Source organism: Bactrocera latifrons, unplaced genomic scaffold (genome assembly GCF_001853355.1).
Source record: "Bactrocera latifrons isolate USDA-ARS-PBARC rearing strain unplaced genomic scaffold, ASM185335v1 scaffold_15, whole genome shotgun sequence".
Lineage (NCBI taxonomy): Eukaryota > Metazoa > Arthropoda > Insecta > Diptera > Tephritidae > Bactrocera > Bactrocera latifrons.
In genome coordinates, this window is record NW_017534963.1 from 2,135,518 (window position 1) to 2,152,091 (window position 16,574).

General features: G+C 33.9%; 2 protein-coding genes across 4 annotated transcripts; one reads left to right on the top strand and one right to left on the bottom strand.

Annotated features, from left to right (window-relative positions):
* Positions 1 to 483: 483 nt before the first annotated feature.
* On the top strand, positions 484 to 1,948 carry LOC108965851 (40S ribosomal protein SA). 2 transcript variants are annotated; one of them, XM_018928514.1, is made up of 3 exons: positions 484 to 572; positions 811 to 1,054; positions 1,251 to 1,947. In XM_018928514.1, the coding sequence occupies exons 2-3, from the start codon at positions 836 to 838 to the stop codon at positions 1,845 to 1,847; spliced, it is 816 nt and encodes a 271-aa protein (XP_018784059.1). In that variant the 5' UTR covers positions 484 to 572; positions 811 to 835; the 3' UTR covers positions 1,848 to 1,947. The 2 variants fall into 2 exon arrangements, with proteins under 2 accessions (XP_018784059.1, XP_018784060.1); XM_018928515.1 differs by lacking the exon at positions 484 to 572 and having other exon boundaries at positions 815 to 1,054; positions 1,251 to 1,948.
* Positions 1,949 to 2,485: 537 nt separating this feature from the next.
* LOC108965897 (targeting protein for Xklp2) lies at positions 2,486 to 14,610 on the bottom strand. 2 transcript variants are annotated; one of them, XM_018928574.1, is made up of 5 exons: positions 14,387 to 14,610; positions 14,221 to 14,289; positions 13,398 to 14,155; positions 13,139 to 13,339; positions 2,486 to 3,459 (listed from the first exon to the last, which is right to left on the bottom strand). In XM_018928574.1, the coding sequence occupies exons 1-5, from the start codon at positions 14,487 to 14,489 to the stop codon at positions 3,367 to 3,369; spliced, it is 1,224 nt and encodes a 407-aa protein (XP_018784119.1). In that variant the 5' UTR covers positions 14,490 to 14,610; the 3' UTR covers positions 2,486 to 3,366. The 2 variants fall into 2 exon arrangements, with proteins under 2 accessions (XP_018784119.1, XP_018784118.1); XM_018928573.1 differs by having other exon boundaries at positions 13,130 to 13,339.
* Positions 14,611 to 16,574: the final 1,964 nt, after the last annotated feature.

Below are 16,574 nucleotides of genomic sequence, written 5' to 3' on the forward strand. Positions count from 1 at the left end.
GATGTGGAAAAGTATATTAAAAAAAATCAAATTTAAATTGTTGTGGTAGACACTGGAGAGTCAGTAACAATGCAATAAATGTACACATAAAAATAAACTGCTTGAGTTTGGAATCATAAATTAATTGGAGACTAAGGTAAGTTGTATTAAATAAAATTAATAATTATTTATTAACGAAAATATATTTTTATAAATCCAAAATGAAAAATAATATTTTTGCTAACAAAAAAATAGTACTATTATTTTAAATAATTTTATCTTACATATATCATTTAATCACCCTTTAACATCGTAAAACGCAAATATATAGGTAATTTTGCTCGATTATATTTAATATATATAAAACAATAATAAAAGTATATTAAACATTTCCCATATCCAACAAAATCTATTAGCATAATTTTCTAGCACCAAAATCAATCAAGTAGTGCCATTGGCAAGTATGGCAGCACATTCTGCCATACCAATGACAGTGCGAAAATCTATTACAATAATGATCGAATCCGGCTCAGCACTTCGAAAGAAAAGTGAGAATCTGCCATTTTGTCAACGCTCCCAGTGGCATCCACAACGTAAGTTATTTGGTCTGCGAGCAAAAAGCCGATTATTAAAGCAAAATGTGAAAACTTAAGCAAAAAGTTAGTGTAAAATGCATCTAAATAGTTTTATGGCAAAATATTAAACAAATTTCGATGAATTAAAGTATTTTTACTTCATGTGCCAAAGCCACGTGTATCCTTGCAGATTTTTAGGTTAGGTACGCTAGTCGACATACACATTACTAATTTGTAACTTTTGGTATTTACACAGGTTACGTTACTCTTAATACGTTAAAATGTCGGGAGGATTAGAAATTTTGTCCCTCAAAGAGGACGACATCACCAAGATGTTGGTGGCCACCACCCATTTGGGTTCGGAAAATGTTAACTTCCAAATGGAACAGTATGTCTACAAGCGCCGTAGTGATGGTGTTAACATCATCAATCTCGGCAAGACTTGGGAGAAACTGATGTTGGCTGCCCGTGCCATTGCTGCCATCGAGTACCCACAAGATGTAAGTATATCAAATGATTTTTTTCTGTACATTTTATGTAGTGTGCACACATGATGATTTTTTATCTAATCTTTCGGGTCTGAAATTCAATGAAGCCAACTTAACTGCTGACTGCACACTTTACAAATTAATTTGTATTATGAATCCGTATTTTATTAAATATAAAATTAACTCAGTAATTTGTATTGGTTAACAGGTCTTCGTCATCTCTTCACGTCCAATTGGCCAACGTGCCGTACTCAAGTTCGCCAAGTACACCGACACTACACCAATTGCTGGTCGTTTCACCCCTGGCGCATTCACCAATCAAATTCAGCCGGCTTTCCGTGAACCACGTCTGTTGGTTGTGACCGACCCAAACACCGATCATCAACCCATCATGGAGGCGTCGTACGTTAACATCCCAGTTATTGCTTTCTGCAATACTGATTCGCCTTTGCGTTACATCGATATTGCCATTCCATGCAATAACAAGGCTCCACATTCCATTGGTCTGATGTGGTGGTTGTTGTCTCGTGAAGTGCTCCGTCTGCGCGGCACAATCTCACGTGTCAGCGAATGGCCCGTGGTTGTTGATTTGTTCTTCTACCGTGATCCCGAGGAGGCGGAGAAGGAGGAAGCAGCTGCCAAGGAATTGTTGCCAGCACCTAAAGTTGAAGAGGTTGTCGAACACCCCGTCGAAGAAGCCACCAACTGGGCTGATGAGGTTGCTGCTGAAACCGGCGTTGCCGGCGCCGAGGACTGGAACGAAGATGCTGTCAAGACCTCATGGGGCGGTGATGGCAACTTCTAAACGCTTAATGATCATTTTAAAATGTTTTTTTAAACGTTTATAAGTTAGGCGATAGCCTATTTGGACCGAATAAAGTAAATTTTTTATTGGTTCATATAAAAGCTAGCGTTTTATTTATTGCTTTTGCTTTTGTATTGGATTTTAGCGTTCCGTTTGGTGTTTTTTGGCTGTTTCTGCATTTGCGCGCAATCCTGCATTATTTTTTGTTCGTACAGTACCTATGTTATTTACGCCTTAAAGTATGCAGCACTTTCTTGTTTATGCAAAAAAAATTTCGGCCGGGCCACCTACTGTGCATTTCTGTGCGCCTGGTGCATTGGGGCGGTTTGTGAATTTAGTAAAATTGCACGTCGCCTCGATTAGAGTGACCAGATGTCATTTTTGCACACATTGCTTAGAAAACACGTTGGCGTCAAATTTCTTTTTGATTTCTTTAAATTTTTAATAAAAACGCATGTTTTGTGTAAAAATATTTGTTTATTTTACGAATTTATTTATTTATATATATTCAATTAGCAATTTAATAAAGAATTTTAAATACAGTATAAAGAAATAATAATGGTTTTGGGTAATTCGAACCAAAAGTATTGCTGCTATTCTTTTTCTACTTGAATTTCCGAGAAATCTTTTAAATTAAATATATAAAGTAAGGGTAGATATTTTTAGTAGTTAAACGGACGAAATTTTTGCAATATACACAGCATTGAATTAAAATTACATAAGTATATATATAATACGTCAGTAAAACAGAATTGTAAAGAAAAATACATGAATTGAATTAATAAAATTTACTTATAGTTAAGGATTTAATATCAAAAATTTAACAATTTGATATTTTTTTACACTGAAATTGATGATTTGCATACTTTGAGTGGAAAATTGAAATTTACGTTTTTACCGTTGGCATATGGGTACTGCATAGGCACGATATACATACATATGTGGTCATTGTGGCTATTGTACTCGCTTCTTCACTTCTGCACGTTTAACAACAGACAACTGTTTTTTTTATAGTATTTTCATGCTTTTTTATGTATGTATGTACATTCATATGTTTCACAAATGTTGGGTTGTGTGTCTTATTTTAACATTTGCTTTATTTTGTGGTAAAATGTGGGTGTTTAATTATTTAAATATTTCTTATTTATAATATAACATTTTGTTAATTATCGTATGTCGCTTTAATATGCATATGAATATGTATGTGTGTATATATAGTATGTGTATTCCCAAAAATTATTACAAGTAAGAAAAAATGCTAATATAATAATTGTAGTAATAATGATAATAAAACGTTACGTTACGTTATTTMATTTCCATATATAAAAATGGTGTTTTCATACATATTCTCCGTTATTTTATATTATTTAAAGTTCTTATTATTTTGTTGAAAATGTTAATTAAGTATGCATCGTTCTCATTTTATTGCTGTATAAATCGGTTTTATGTTGCTATATACTATTGTGTGGCGTGTTTAAATCATATTTTTTACTATGCATTATTGGTGTTTTAGAAGAGTCTATTTAAAAGGATTTGGTCGTGCTTTGAACGTCGTGAGCTTACGCAACTCTTTGATGCGCTGTTCTTCACGCCGCTTACGTTCTTCCTCCTCCTGAAATATAACAAATGGAAATTAAGTTTTTTTTTGTGGCAGGAGCGTAAAAATTACTAGTCAAAATAATATTTTAATGAACAAATTATTCAGTCACACCAATAAAATAGGATTCAATTGCATATTAATAAATTTTCACACTTATTCTATTAATTCACATGAAGTGTGAGTAAATGACTAATAATTTTTTGACTTTATTATATATATTTAGATAATTTTCCAAAACGTATTTGCTCAGGTTATAGTGAGAAAAAACCATATGCATTGTGACAAAAAAGAACTCGGAAAGTGTAAATAAAAGGCAAAATTTTAATTATTAATCACTATTTGTTTTGTCGTTTTCAAAGTAATCCCCACCAGATTTGATACACTTGGCCTACCATTTTTCAGCCTTCGAAACAGTTTTCATAAGCACATTTTGCGATGGCCTTCAGCTCCTTCAGCGAATTTCGTATTTTATATCTTCGATCGACTGAAAACGGGTTCCACGGAGCGGCAATTTCAGTTCGGGGAACAAGAAACAAATCACACGGGCTTAAATCCGATGAATACAGTGGTGGTTTATTACGTTTTTTGCTTTAAATTCGGTCAAATCGTACTCTTTTTGAGAAAAATTCAACTTTATCGGGAGGAATCGAGTTAGAATGCGTTTCATAGCCAAAATATCCAGCAAAATCATTCGAACGGACTTGCGACAGATGCCGAGCTCTCTTGGCATCTCTCTAACACTTGCTGACGATTTCCAAGCACCATATCCCTTACTTTTTTATTATTTTCATCCCTTTAAGAGGTCTTTCAAAACGAGGCATGTCTTCAATGATCTCTCGACCACCTTTTAAAGGTTTGTACCATTCGCAAACTTGTGTTTTTGAATTAACGTAAGCCTTTTGAAATATTCCCAACGATTCCGTACACGAAATTTGGTTAGAAATACAAAATTTTAGACAAATTTTTTGTTCGATATATTTTTGTTGATTGTAAAAATCGCAACGCATTACTGAGATGTTTGTATGTATATCGGCTTAAACAGCTGCTATAAACAAACTGGTTGAAAGATCTCGCTCAAATTTGGCATAGTAATTAAGGACAATCCTACCAGCTAAGCAAAAATATTATTATTTTTTATTTCATTTACCCGGGTAATTTAATTACAATTTTTGGGAACTTTTTTGTCCCAATTTACATATGTATTTTAACTATCTCGCAATCAAATTTTCCGTTTGAGATTAGTTAGGAATTGTCCGGTAGACACACACACAATTTATGTAGTTAATTTGTCAACAAAACTTGTGTTAACTGATTACACAAAGTAATAATAAAAAGATACGTGGAAGTTCAATTAACGCTTAAAGCCGCTATAAAAATGGCGAACGATTTTAAACATAATAGTTATATATGTAGGTACATATACATATATTCTTTCGAGAAAATAGCAACTACTTATTTAAAATATTCACTCAGATACGAAATTAAAGCAAATTTGTAAAAACATACAGTTGTATGTACAGATATACTAGATCTAGTTAAAAAATCGTTCCCACGATAGTCGGGTCTACGAAAACCGGAACGGACCCGGATTTTTATCCAAGGACTGTGAAGTCAGCAAAATTCTGCCGTTACAACAACATCTAGTTAAAAAAAAAAAGTCCACTATTTCTGCATTAAATTGAATGTTTTGCCTTTCACCAGCAAAATCAAGTGTTAAATTTGGCTCATAAATATGGTGGGTGCATAGAATCACTTAACCAAACTTCCGAAGCATTCTGTGTGATCTTGTTGTCCTGATGGTACACAATTCCATTAATATTGATCGAAGCTGCCCGCTTCTGGGCGATTGGTTCTTTCAGACGGTCCAGTGGTTTGACAGAACAGGTCCGAATTGATTTTGGCCATCGGTAAACAGCTCATAGAAGATGATTCCCGCCAAACACATAGCAAAACCTTAATACTCGCTCTTAATCCGGACTTGGCCGCCGTGTGGCACCCATACATCGACCTTTTTGTATCCCTCTTTATTTAAGTGGTTCCAAAAGGATAATTTTGCAATATTTTGCTTCTGTAACTCTGTTTACAAAACGGCAATTCGCATTATTTTATCGCAATTTTCAAGAATTTGCCTTTCAGAGTAGAATGGACAAAAACAAAATTACGAGTGACTAGCTGTTTCAGTTTGATAACCGTAAACACTATACACATGTTCACCAAAGGGAATTAATTTCTTTTACGGAAACTTGTATACATACACTTGTGCTCACACAATTAAGCCACATAAACGTTATGGTGTACAAATTCATAAAAGTTGAATTTTATTGATAAATACATCTACATCTATTAAAACGGATTTAAATTTAACGGACTTTTATTCGGGCAAAGAGTAAATTATTAAGGGGTATTATTATAATTATTATAAGTCCATGGACAGAAAAGGTTACATAAGCGCTAGTTAACTGCGTGCGGTTAAAGCATTATAATTTCCACAACAGACTACATTACCGGAATTGAAGCAGATTTTAACCTGCCAGTAGCTGTACCATTTCGCGATTCTAACCCTGTTTTTATCGGTAAGTAGTTTAAAAAAAAATCATTATAATTATATACACTTCGACCCTGAATACAAGTAGTATTACATTCATGGACCTCAGTATTCAAATTTATCCCCCAGTAAGCAAAGCGGAACCTGCATTGCATTAATAACCTCAAATACAACGACGTAGGACAGAAAATCGCGCGATATTATTTACGGGTAGACAGCTGAGAGAGGTGTTTATATTTTTGCATAATTTTGTCCTCTAATGCACATTATGCATCTAAACATTTTATGAAATGGTGGAAAAAAGCTTACAGTATTTGCTTAAGAAAACTGAACCCAACAGATTATGTAGAATGAAATGATTAAATTTCAAAATTGGAGAACTTTGCCAGCCTATCATGGGTAAAAAGAAATTTTTTTTATTCTACTGCAACGGCACATCACTTATACACAATTTAGCTCTCAATATACTAGTGCAAAGAAGCAGAATTCCTACAACAAAGTTTTTGTTTATTCCCAGCAAAGTATAGATGTATGCATGCAAACATTTGTACATATTTAGAAAGTCAGGCGAATGGGTGGCACAAGAAATGAACGAGTGAAAAACAAATAGCGACGACAGACTGCGACAAACAACAAGCCTCCGCCAGGTAAGAGAAGTCTAAAAAGTTGAAAACAGCAAATAGAATCAACGAAGCTTGAAGACGATAAAACAGAAAAAAGTGAAATTACAGCAGAGTCTATATGTAGACGAATATAACAATAGGTGGGGAAGGGAATAACCACAGGAAATTTTGAAAAACTTAAACAAAGCAGTGACCATAGCGTGTCAGCTTATATGAATGAACTGTAATGCTATTTTTAATTTTGAAGCAAAACACGTGAACTGTAATACTTTATATTTGTGTGCATACATATTGTATATTTTTAATATGAATAACATTTTGCCAACCGTGGCTGCACACAAACCAAACCCACATAAACAGTCGTCAGACCAAAGACCTAGCATAGCGGTGAGAGACAGCATACTGGCACTATAACGTACATATGCATGGTGGAAAACATTTTTATGTGCTTGCAATCAGGCATAGAGTCATAATGGCTCTTACTCAAGTCAGGCAGGTATCACGTCAAACGCATACGAAATATTTGAGAAAGAAGAGTGAAGCAATGAAAGCACAGCAATAACAATTTTTTTACATATCGTAATGTGCGGTGGCTACAGAAAGCGGGCAAACGAAAACAGTTCAACTAACGGCTGCCTAGCCTGAATACTTAAAAATATAATAATATTAATACATATATGTATTCTATATTCCCATAAGTGACCGGAAAGAAAAATGTAAAAATAGAAAATGCATTGCACGATTCTGGTGTGTCAGATTTATGATTAGAGTAATGTTCAATATTATTATGTAGCTCATACATGAAAAGGTCTAAAAAAAAATCATCTAATGCTTTCGACAGTTTAATTAATGCTCATTTTCCGTAATTACTGAAATAACTCACACTCGATAATAAGTTATATTTATTAGGATTACATTGATAAGAGAAGTGTGAACAAAAAAAAGAACACTAACTCCGACTACATCGCAGCTCTAATACCCTCCACTGGGGCATTTCTTAAAACGAAAAGCTATAAAAATTATATTGAGGGTTCAGTTTGTATGGAAACTACATATATGCTATAGTCGTTCGATCTTACTATTTTAATTGGAGATTGTAGCGATTCTTTGGGCAACAACTTTAGCAGAATTTCGCAAATAAATACGTTTTCTATACAAGAATTCGATTTTGATGGGTTAGTTTTTATGGCAAGTGTATGTCAATATCGGTGGTTCCAACAAATGACCAGATTCTTGAGGAGGAAAATGGGTGAATGAAATAAAAATGTCAGATCGATATCTTAAAAGCTGTGGGACTAGTTCATGTAAAGGGTCTCCGACGCTTTTTCTATGAGTTACAAACTTCGTGGCACACTGAATATACCCAGTTCGGGATATAAAATTATGATTATAAACACTTACACTACTATTATGTAAATTTTCTTGCTTTTTGTGAGTATTACTAATAATTAAAGATCTTTACATATCGATTATGATAGTTTTTTGTGTATGTGGTATGTAACTCTCTCCTAGACATTTAGAAGACAAGACGAAAGCATACATTCACAGTTTAATTTTTCATATCCAAAAACTATAATATTGGTGATAACAACAATATGACTAATTAAGGAGGTGCTTTCCGTTTAGATAAGTTGTATACAAGTGATGAGTCAATATTATAGGCTTTGTTAATATGTCTAGATTCAGAGTACATACTACATACATACCACGTACGTCTTACTCATTGTATTTTTTAGAACTTTGTACTTTTTATTTGTAAACAACTGTAATAACAGCAATGCTGTTGAGAGTATTGATAGTTCAAACTTTACAGCCAGCAATTGTGAGTCATCATAAGCTTGTAAATAATTGTCGGGTGTCGATCGCCGATCTGAGCATCTATGAGCTATTGCAAAAGCTTTCTTATCATTACAAACTAACACAATGGAGCAAAATAAATATTTCAGCATCGGTTGGAAGCAAAATGTTTTCCCCAGTTTGGCGAAAGTTAATACCCAATCCTTATCATATGTATACAAATTATATATGCCTTGTTTGGCATATGCCTTGGTTTTCAGCTAACAGATAAGAATACGAGAAGGAAGCTGAGAGTGCAAATATACATATACAGCAAGTATATATTCTCTTATATATAAATGTCATATGTACGTATCTATAACTGTTTTGACGCAAATTGTGCAGAAAATTACAAATTACTCAACCAAACACTGATAACATTCTATAGCAATGAGAAATTTTGTAGTTTAAGGCCTATAAATTAATCTACAAAACCTTACAAAAGAAAACAACAGTTTAAAAACCCATAGGAAAGAAAATAGCAAAATATGCGCATTCTATTTTATACCGTGAACAGGGTATATTAAGTTTGCTAAAAAGTTTGTAACACGAGTGAAGCATATAGCTTTTATATGAAATCATGTGCTCTAATAGATAATGTTGTTTTTTAACATTTATGTTTCTCTGTAAACTAAATATCACCTTTTTAGGAGGTCACATTAAGTGTGCCTATTAAGATCTACTGTACATTAAGAATTTATTTTCCCAATTTTTTATAATGCGACTTAAAAGTGGAAAAGTTTTTTACGAAAATGCACATATGGATTTGCCGTGCAGATATGATTTATAAACCCACATATATATATACTTAACTATTTACTAGAGGAAATTACTTATGAATCAAGCGCCAAATTGAAGTTGAATGTAGTCGCATTTACATAAATTTTAATGTGAAAAGCGAATAAAGCAAATAAAGCGACTTGAATGCTAATAAACTTGCACAGATAAGATTAATACAATTCTTTTATACGAATTAAAYGGTACTGTGTGAGTGCAAGCCTCCAACAGAACGGATGATGAATCCAACGAACATATTTATATCGTTGACGCTGATGCGCAAATGAATTATGTAAATTAATAAAAGAAAAAAGTAAAAATAAAGCACATACTCAGAGAGACGCACAAAACATCCATACTAAATTTAAGGTCGGAAGCAAATGAGTTACAGTGCAGTGAATGCCTTTTTACTCAACTTAATATTGGCAGCAAAATACATATGTATTCTCTTACCCTTTTGAAGATCAAAAAACTTCGTTAATCCTTTTCTTTTCCAGACGCAATGCCACACCTTCTTTCTGCGTTCGTCTGGTTGATGTTCTGGTTGGATTACTTCACATTTTTCTTCTTGTTGTCGTTGTTTAATTTTATAATTTTGTTTATTTTTGTTTCGCTGCATATCGTCACACCCTTTCCTTCTTGTAACAGTTCGACTGTATAAATTCCCGCGTTCGTCACCTCTTGCGTCCAATAACCCGCCCTCTAAAATTGTAGACTGTGCACATCAGTTATTAACACTAGGTGTGTGACTCGAATTAAGCGCCGCAGATGACGTAGATTCATCAGCCGACAATGTTGTATCACCGTAGAAACGTGGTTCATCGTGCAATTCGTTGGCTGCACCAGTGCCTTCTTCCTCCGAATCATCATCACCCGAACTGTCAACCAATTTTCCAGTGCCATTRCCATTGCCATCAATATTCGCGGAAGATGGTGTTGTTAAATTTGCACCAGCATTTGTAAGGTTCGTTTTGGACGATTCCGCTTTAACCGCTTTAGATAGACGTTCATAACAAGCGGTACAAACACGTACAGCTTTGGAGCTTTGTTGAGGCAGTAAAAATTTCTTAGATGAGCATGGTCCGCATACAACTGCTCCGCAGTTGCGACAATGATGACGTCGAACTATCATCGTAAATTGTGTCTTTTTGCAATTCATACAGTGGGTGGCTTCGGCGTCTGGTACCCAAACAGCTGCATGATTCTCCACAGGTTTTTTTCCGCTCTTTCGCAGTAAATCTTCTACACACTTGTTGATATGTGCCATCCATTCTTGTTTTTCAGTACTTGTAGCGGCGTAAACAACAAACGATTTTGTTGTGGTACGTATCAACCATCCATTTCGATATTGTCCATTATCCTCTAAAGATTCCAATGATACCTCTTCCAATGGCATAATGTGTTGTTTGTTATATTTTTTCTTTCCAATTACAATATTACCATATACCAATATATCGTTGAAGAGGAAAAACTGTCGAGACTTTGGCCGCTTGCGACACATCTTAGTTAAGACACCTTCGCCAACAAGCACGCGTCCTGGAATTGCTAAAGGTACACCAGAGCTGCCAAAGCAGCTTTCAACCATAGCAATTCGCCTTGAATTAGCTTCAGAATTTACTAGACGATCCACCATGTTATGCAATTTAAAATTATACTTTTTGAAAGTTGAGGTGTGGCTAGTAGAGATTACAAAGGCAGAGCAACAATATTGTATATTTTGCAGACGGGTAGTTACGTAGGCGATGCACTTGTTGGAATTGAGATACAGATCCGCTGTCACCGAAACAGCTTCAACAGTCTCTTAACTTATGACAAATATTCACTTTAGCAAAATTTTAGCTAATTTTACTTTTAGGCATAATAAATTGTTTCTAATAATGTTAATTACGTAAAAATTACGAAAATACAAGATTTTTATGGTAGTAATATCGAGTACAAAGCTGTAAAAAACTTTTCGTTTTCACAATAGTCACCGTACCTGATACAAAATTAAATATGCTCGAATAGGAACAAAAGTCAAATTATTTCAGTCCCTTCTTTGCTTCCTAATCATCACTTATGCATTTTACAATTGGAAATTGGAATTTGTTGTCATTCTGCTTTGCCTATTTTCGCAACAGTCCTACCAGATTTCAAAACCAAACTATATTAAAATAAATAAATTTTCCGTATGTAAAGTGATTAGTCTTGCTTAAAAAAACAACTCTTGCTCTTGCATGATTGCAAAAATCCCATACCGAAATATACATGGGTTGCAGAATCCAGTGATACATATATGAAAGGCAGATTCGGTCATTTTATTGTTAATGACTATAGTGAACTGGCGCACCTTCTGCATTCATTCCTAATAAAAACTGTAACAAATCTTTGTAATTTAAATGGAAATTATAAAATCATCATCAAAATATGTATTTAAGTAAAAAGACAGCTAAAACAGTGTTGCAATTATATTTCTGCGTGACATTGCATACAAATAAACATGGGTTTGTTGTGCCGTTGCATTAGGTGGAAAAATCTGCAATTCTTGCACCGTGCAAGGGTTTTGCAAGAGCAAGAATCTATTACTATTAAACCCCTATTAAAAATGAAATTAATTAAAATTAGTGAATCTTATTGGCAACACTTCTGAAATGACCGACCGTGTAATACTCTTGGCTTTTATCGTAATATTTCGTTTTGCAGTTGTTGTTTTTAATTGGTTTCGATATGACGATTCCGCTCATTTCACGGCTATCTCAATGATTAGTCACACATACATAATTTAAGCAAATATGGACACAAAATAAATAATTTTTCGTAACTTTTACGTAATTATTAGTTAATAAATAATTGTACCCACATAATATAACAATAACAACACGATAACTTAAAAAATCACAACACAAAGAAAAAAGAAAAATCGCGAGCGACACAAACGAAAGTGGAATGAAATACAAATGCAATTTCATCCACTGATAAATGACAATTGAACTCAGTTGCAAAAGGAAAGACGTTTTGACAATAAATCGATGTTGCCACACGTTGAAAAATTATATAAACAGAAATATGAACTATTTCGATCCATTTTTCCGAAATAAATTACTTTACTTGCTGACTTCATTAAGAAAAGGATGGAGACGATTCTTTTAAAAGTACAATAAAATTTGCAAGGTAAATATTTAGGAGAGCGGCTTTTCCGAAAACGTGCACCAATTTTCCCGGGAAATGTCTTAAAATACTCGTTAATTCTACTTTACGCATATGTATGGCGCGTGCTTTTAAAAACAATATTTTCTTTGCTTTAATACAAAAACATCGTATTTCCCGAAATTAAAAATTCACTTTTACACTTAACACGTCGTTAGATGTTAAAAATATATTTTCTATACATATTATACACGTAATTATTGATGTTGTTTATTTTATCAATAAGAGAAATTGATTTTTATAAAAATTTAAAAAAAAAAACTATACAATCACTTCACTTCAACGAAAATGGCAAGGTTATATTCGAAATTATGGCATCGCTGTGGTAAATTCGGATAGCCACTATTGATTCATGCACTGATCGTTTTCGAATTATCGATACTCTAGATATTCGAGAATTGGTTAAAATGAAAAATACACTGTTTTTATTGCAAAAAAAACATAAAAATAGATAACGCGCCACATGATATTCGTAAATTCGAATTAAAAACACGAATTTTAAGACATTTCCCGTGAAAATTGGTGCACATTTTTGGCAAAGCCGCTTTCCTGAACATTTACCAAAATTTTATCTAAACACTAAATATTTAGATCATGTAAAAGTAATGGTTAATGAATACAACACAAACGACACATAGTATTGTATTCTGTTCACACATTCATTCTTATAGCACACAGTACCAATGATTCTGATTGTATCGTTTGTTTTGCTTACAATTTCTACCTGTTTTTGTTTCTGCTCCATAGCCCGCTGAACGGTTGCATCGTACTGCTTTCGCTCCTTTAGACGACGTTCGGAATGAAGATTAAATGGGCATGGAACCAATATGGTTTGCGTCTTTTTTGGTACAAAGGGCTCCTCATGCAATATCGTTGGAGGCCGAGGTTCGAATTTTGGTGGATGTATTTGCTTTATGTCTTCTAACTGAGGTTTCATGATTATTTAAATGATTATACACTTTTTTGTTTAAATGATTGGTTACCTTTTGTTTTCTCTTCTCTTCAGTTTCACGAGATTTTTTTAAAACCTGAGGTGTTACTGGCACTGTCACCGCATGAAGTACTTTTCGCTGTTGCAAGGATTTGTGGCATGCGTTGAAATTAGGTACCGGTCTACTATGAAATTCTCTCTTTTTACGCTCTTCATCTAAATACTTTTGTAATTGTTCCTCTTTTCTACGTTTATAAAGTTCGTTGCAATGGTAGGCGTGTGGAGCAGTGGGTGCAGATGCTGTGACTGGTTTTGCAATTGTGCCCGCGGACACAGTGTTAACAGTTGTAGATGTCGTAGGATTTGCAACCTTCTCTTTTTTCACACCAGGGTTAATGCGTGCTTTATTTCGTACAATTAACGATTCTGAGAGCTTCACAGATTTGGTTAATGTTGGCTCATTATCGCTTATATTGGACTCCGTAAGTGTCTTTTTATTTGCACTTGGGTTTATTCTTGCTTTATTCCTTGCAATTAAAGACTCCGAAAGAATCAAAGTATTTGCGGTTTGCGATTTAATTTCTTTTAAAGAATTGTTGGACGATCCCTTTTGGATAATAGCCTTGATTTCTTTTTGCTCCGGACACATTTTGACAACAGTTTTTTGTGCAACAGGTTCATTGCCTTCACTTAGGAATGCATGTTGTATTTCTTTCAATGGAGATTTTGTGTCGAATATAGATGTATTTGTATTATTTACATTTTCTTTGTCCGCATTGGAAGTGAATGTATCATCTAATGTAATTCCGTCTGAAAATTTATAAATTTCTCTAAATAATTATATATCTATAGTTTATTTTATTTAAAGAAATTACCTATTTCTTTTAGTAAATCCATTCCTTCTTCCGATTCGTCCAGACGTTCGTGTTTTATGTGTTTTATTGCTATATTGTATTGTCAAGAGAGTGAAAACAATTAAAAAATAGCTGTTCTTTTTTGACACAAAACAATTAAAATTTATGATATCAATTCAATACTCACCGAAGAATTTTTGAGAATGGTTTAATGTGTGATTTCCTACTTCAATATCGTCCCAATTGAAGTTATTTGCCATTGCCTGCATGTTTTCACTCAAATACTCCATGAAATACGCCGAAAAACCAATTAAACAATATTAAAATGAACCGATTCACAAAATTTATAGACAAAAACAAATCTTGATTCGAAATAGAAGCATTTAGCGCGAGACGTTTTAAATTTACAGTTTCAATATGCATACATTCGTTGAATTAAGAGAAGGGCGACAATAAATGGGAAAGTATTGGCATTTACGTAAGTTAAAACGAGAAAGCTTGATTGATTGTTCAACTGTCCCAAAAAGTGTAGTAGATCAATGTGATTTTGTTCGATTCTTTTACAACTACAAATTACAGGGTGTATAATATGCAAAGAGAAAATATATGCTCTGAAGGTGGAGTTCATTTCTTTATATATAATATATCGGTGATTAACCATGTATTCTGTATTGTGATACAGTATCAAGTTTCTAAATTTGAGATTATAAGTTAGAGACAATTTTTGAGACTTGAGACGATTTTGCTATTCTGTGACAGTCACTAAATCTATTACAATTCATTATTCAGACATGTTTTTATACTTGAATGAAAATTAATATGTCGATAACAAATATTAAATTTTCTATAACATAGTCAAAAAACATAAATATCAATAAAAATAATAATAAAAATATAATACACATTAAAGAAATTTATGTAAAATTGATTTATTTTTAACTTTTTCGCGTTTGAGTTGCTTACAAAATATAAAAAAACGACAAACGATTAATATCTATGGTGATTTCCATTCAGTATATTCAAAATGGCAGATAAGAGTTTTTAGTTTTGTGACCCGCTAACTACCAGGTCTCAAATTTGAGGCAATATTTTGAGACTAGAGCTAGACAGTGTTTAGTGAATAGTAACTAGTCACAATCTGAGATTTTACCGCAAAATGTCTCAATTAGAGACTAGAGACTGGTTACAGAATCCCGCTACATACTTCAAATATTACTATTTAAATTGCATAAATTCCAATTATTCCTCAATAACTGAGTTTTTATCATTGAATTATTACTTCTAGTTTAAAAATCAACGAAACCATAGAACATATTAGCGAATATATTTCAGAGAATTGTTTGATTCCATTATGTCGTAATAAAGGGTCATTAATTTCGAGGTTCACTACTTTTAAAATTTAATGGGGATGTTTATTATCATTTGAAAGAACATTCTTATTTATTTTTTTAATATTTTCTCTTTCAAATGTTGGCGTACCTTAGATCTCATCCATATCCCCACAGGAAAAAGTTTAACGGTATGATATCACAAGATCTTGGTTGCTGATGTGTGGGAAGTGGCGCCGTCTTGTTGGAACCAAATGCCAACCAACCAATTCGTTGATTTTTCTGGATGAAATGGTAGCTCTTGAATCTCTTCAGATTGCACTTCAATTTAATATCTCGGAGTAAAATGCGCCATGTCGTCTCATACGTTAGCCGGAGTTGCTGCGAACGGCGCCGAATCGACTCTCCATGGTCTTCGTGGACACTCTCAGCTACGGCAGCTACCTATTTTCTTCACTGCGTGCTGGGTCCCAAGATGGGTGATGGTGATCCGAATAGTCCGCTCAGAAGGCCGATTATGCTGGCCATAAGTTGAGCGAAGCATGCGAAAAACATTCTTTACAAGATGTGAATTTTCGTAATAAAGTTTATCTAATGAATTTTCGATTAATAGCTTTATTGCGTTCTGCTTGTTTRTTGTTTTTGAGAGTGTACATCTGCTAGCGTACGCCGATGATCTTGATATCATTGACCTTAACATCCGCCGTCAGTTCTGCTTAATCCAGACTGGATAAGGAAGCGAAGCAAATGGCTCTGGTAACTGACGAGGGCAACTAAATATCTCCTGTCATCAAACAAACAGCCATCGAGACTTGGCTGCCAGATCACTGTTGATTGCCATATTTCGAAGTTGTTGATAATTTCGTCTATCTTGGTACACCAACAACAATGTCAGCCTTCAAATCCAAGGTAGAATATCTCTTGACAACGGTTGTTACTTCGGACTAAGTAGGCAATTGAGAAGTATAGTCCTTTCTCGACGAACAAAGACCAAACTCTTTAAGTCACTCATTATTCCCATCCTGCTATGTATATGGTTCAGAGGCA

Excerpts from the sequence above, each read along its gene's own strand:
- LOC108965851 (XM_018928514.1), top strand. The coding sequence starts at position 836 with ATGTCGGGAGGATTAGAAATTTTGTCCCTCAAAGAGGACGACATCACC. Across the intron at positions 1,055-1,250 it reads CCATCGAGTACCCACAAGAT|GTCTTCGTCATCTCTTCACG; the intron begins GTAAGTATATCA and ends ATTGGTTAACAG.
- LOC108965897 (XM_018928573.1), bottom strand. The coding sequence starts at position 14,489 with ATGGAGTATTTGAGTGAAAACATGCAGGCAATGGCAAATAACTTCAAT. Across the intron at positions 14,290-14,386 it reads CCATTCTCAAAAATTCTTCG|CAATAAAACACATAAAACAC; the intron begins GTGAGTATTGAA and ends AATACAATATAG. Across the intron at positions 14,156-14,220 it reads GGATTTACTAAAAGAAATAG|ACGGAATTACATTAGATGAT; the intron begins GTAATTTCTTTA and ends ATAAATTTTCAG.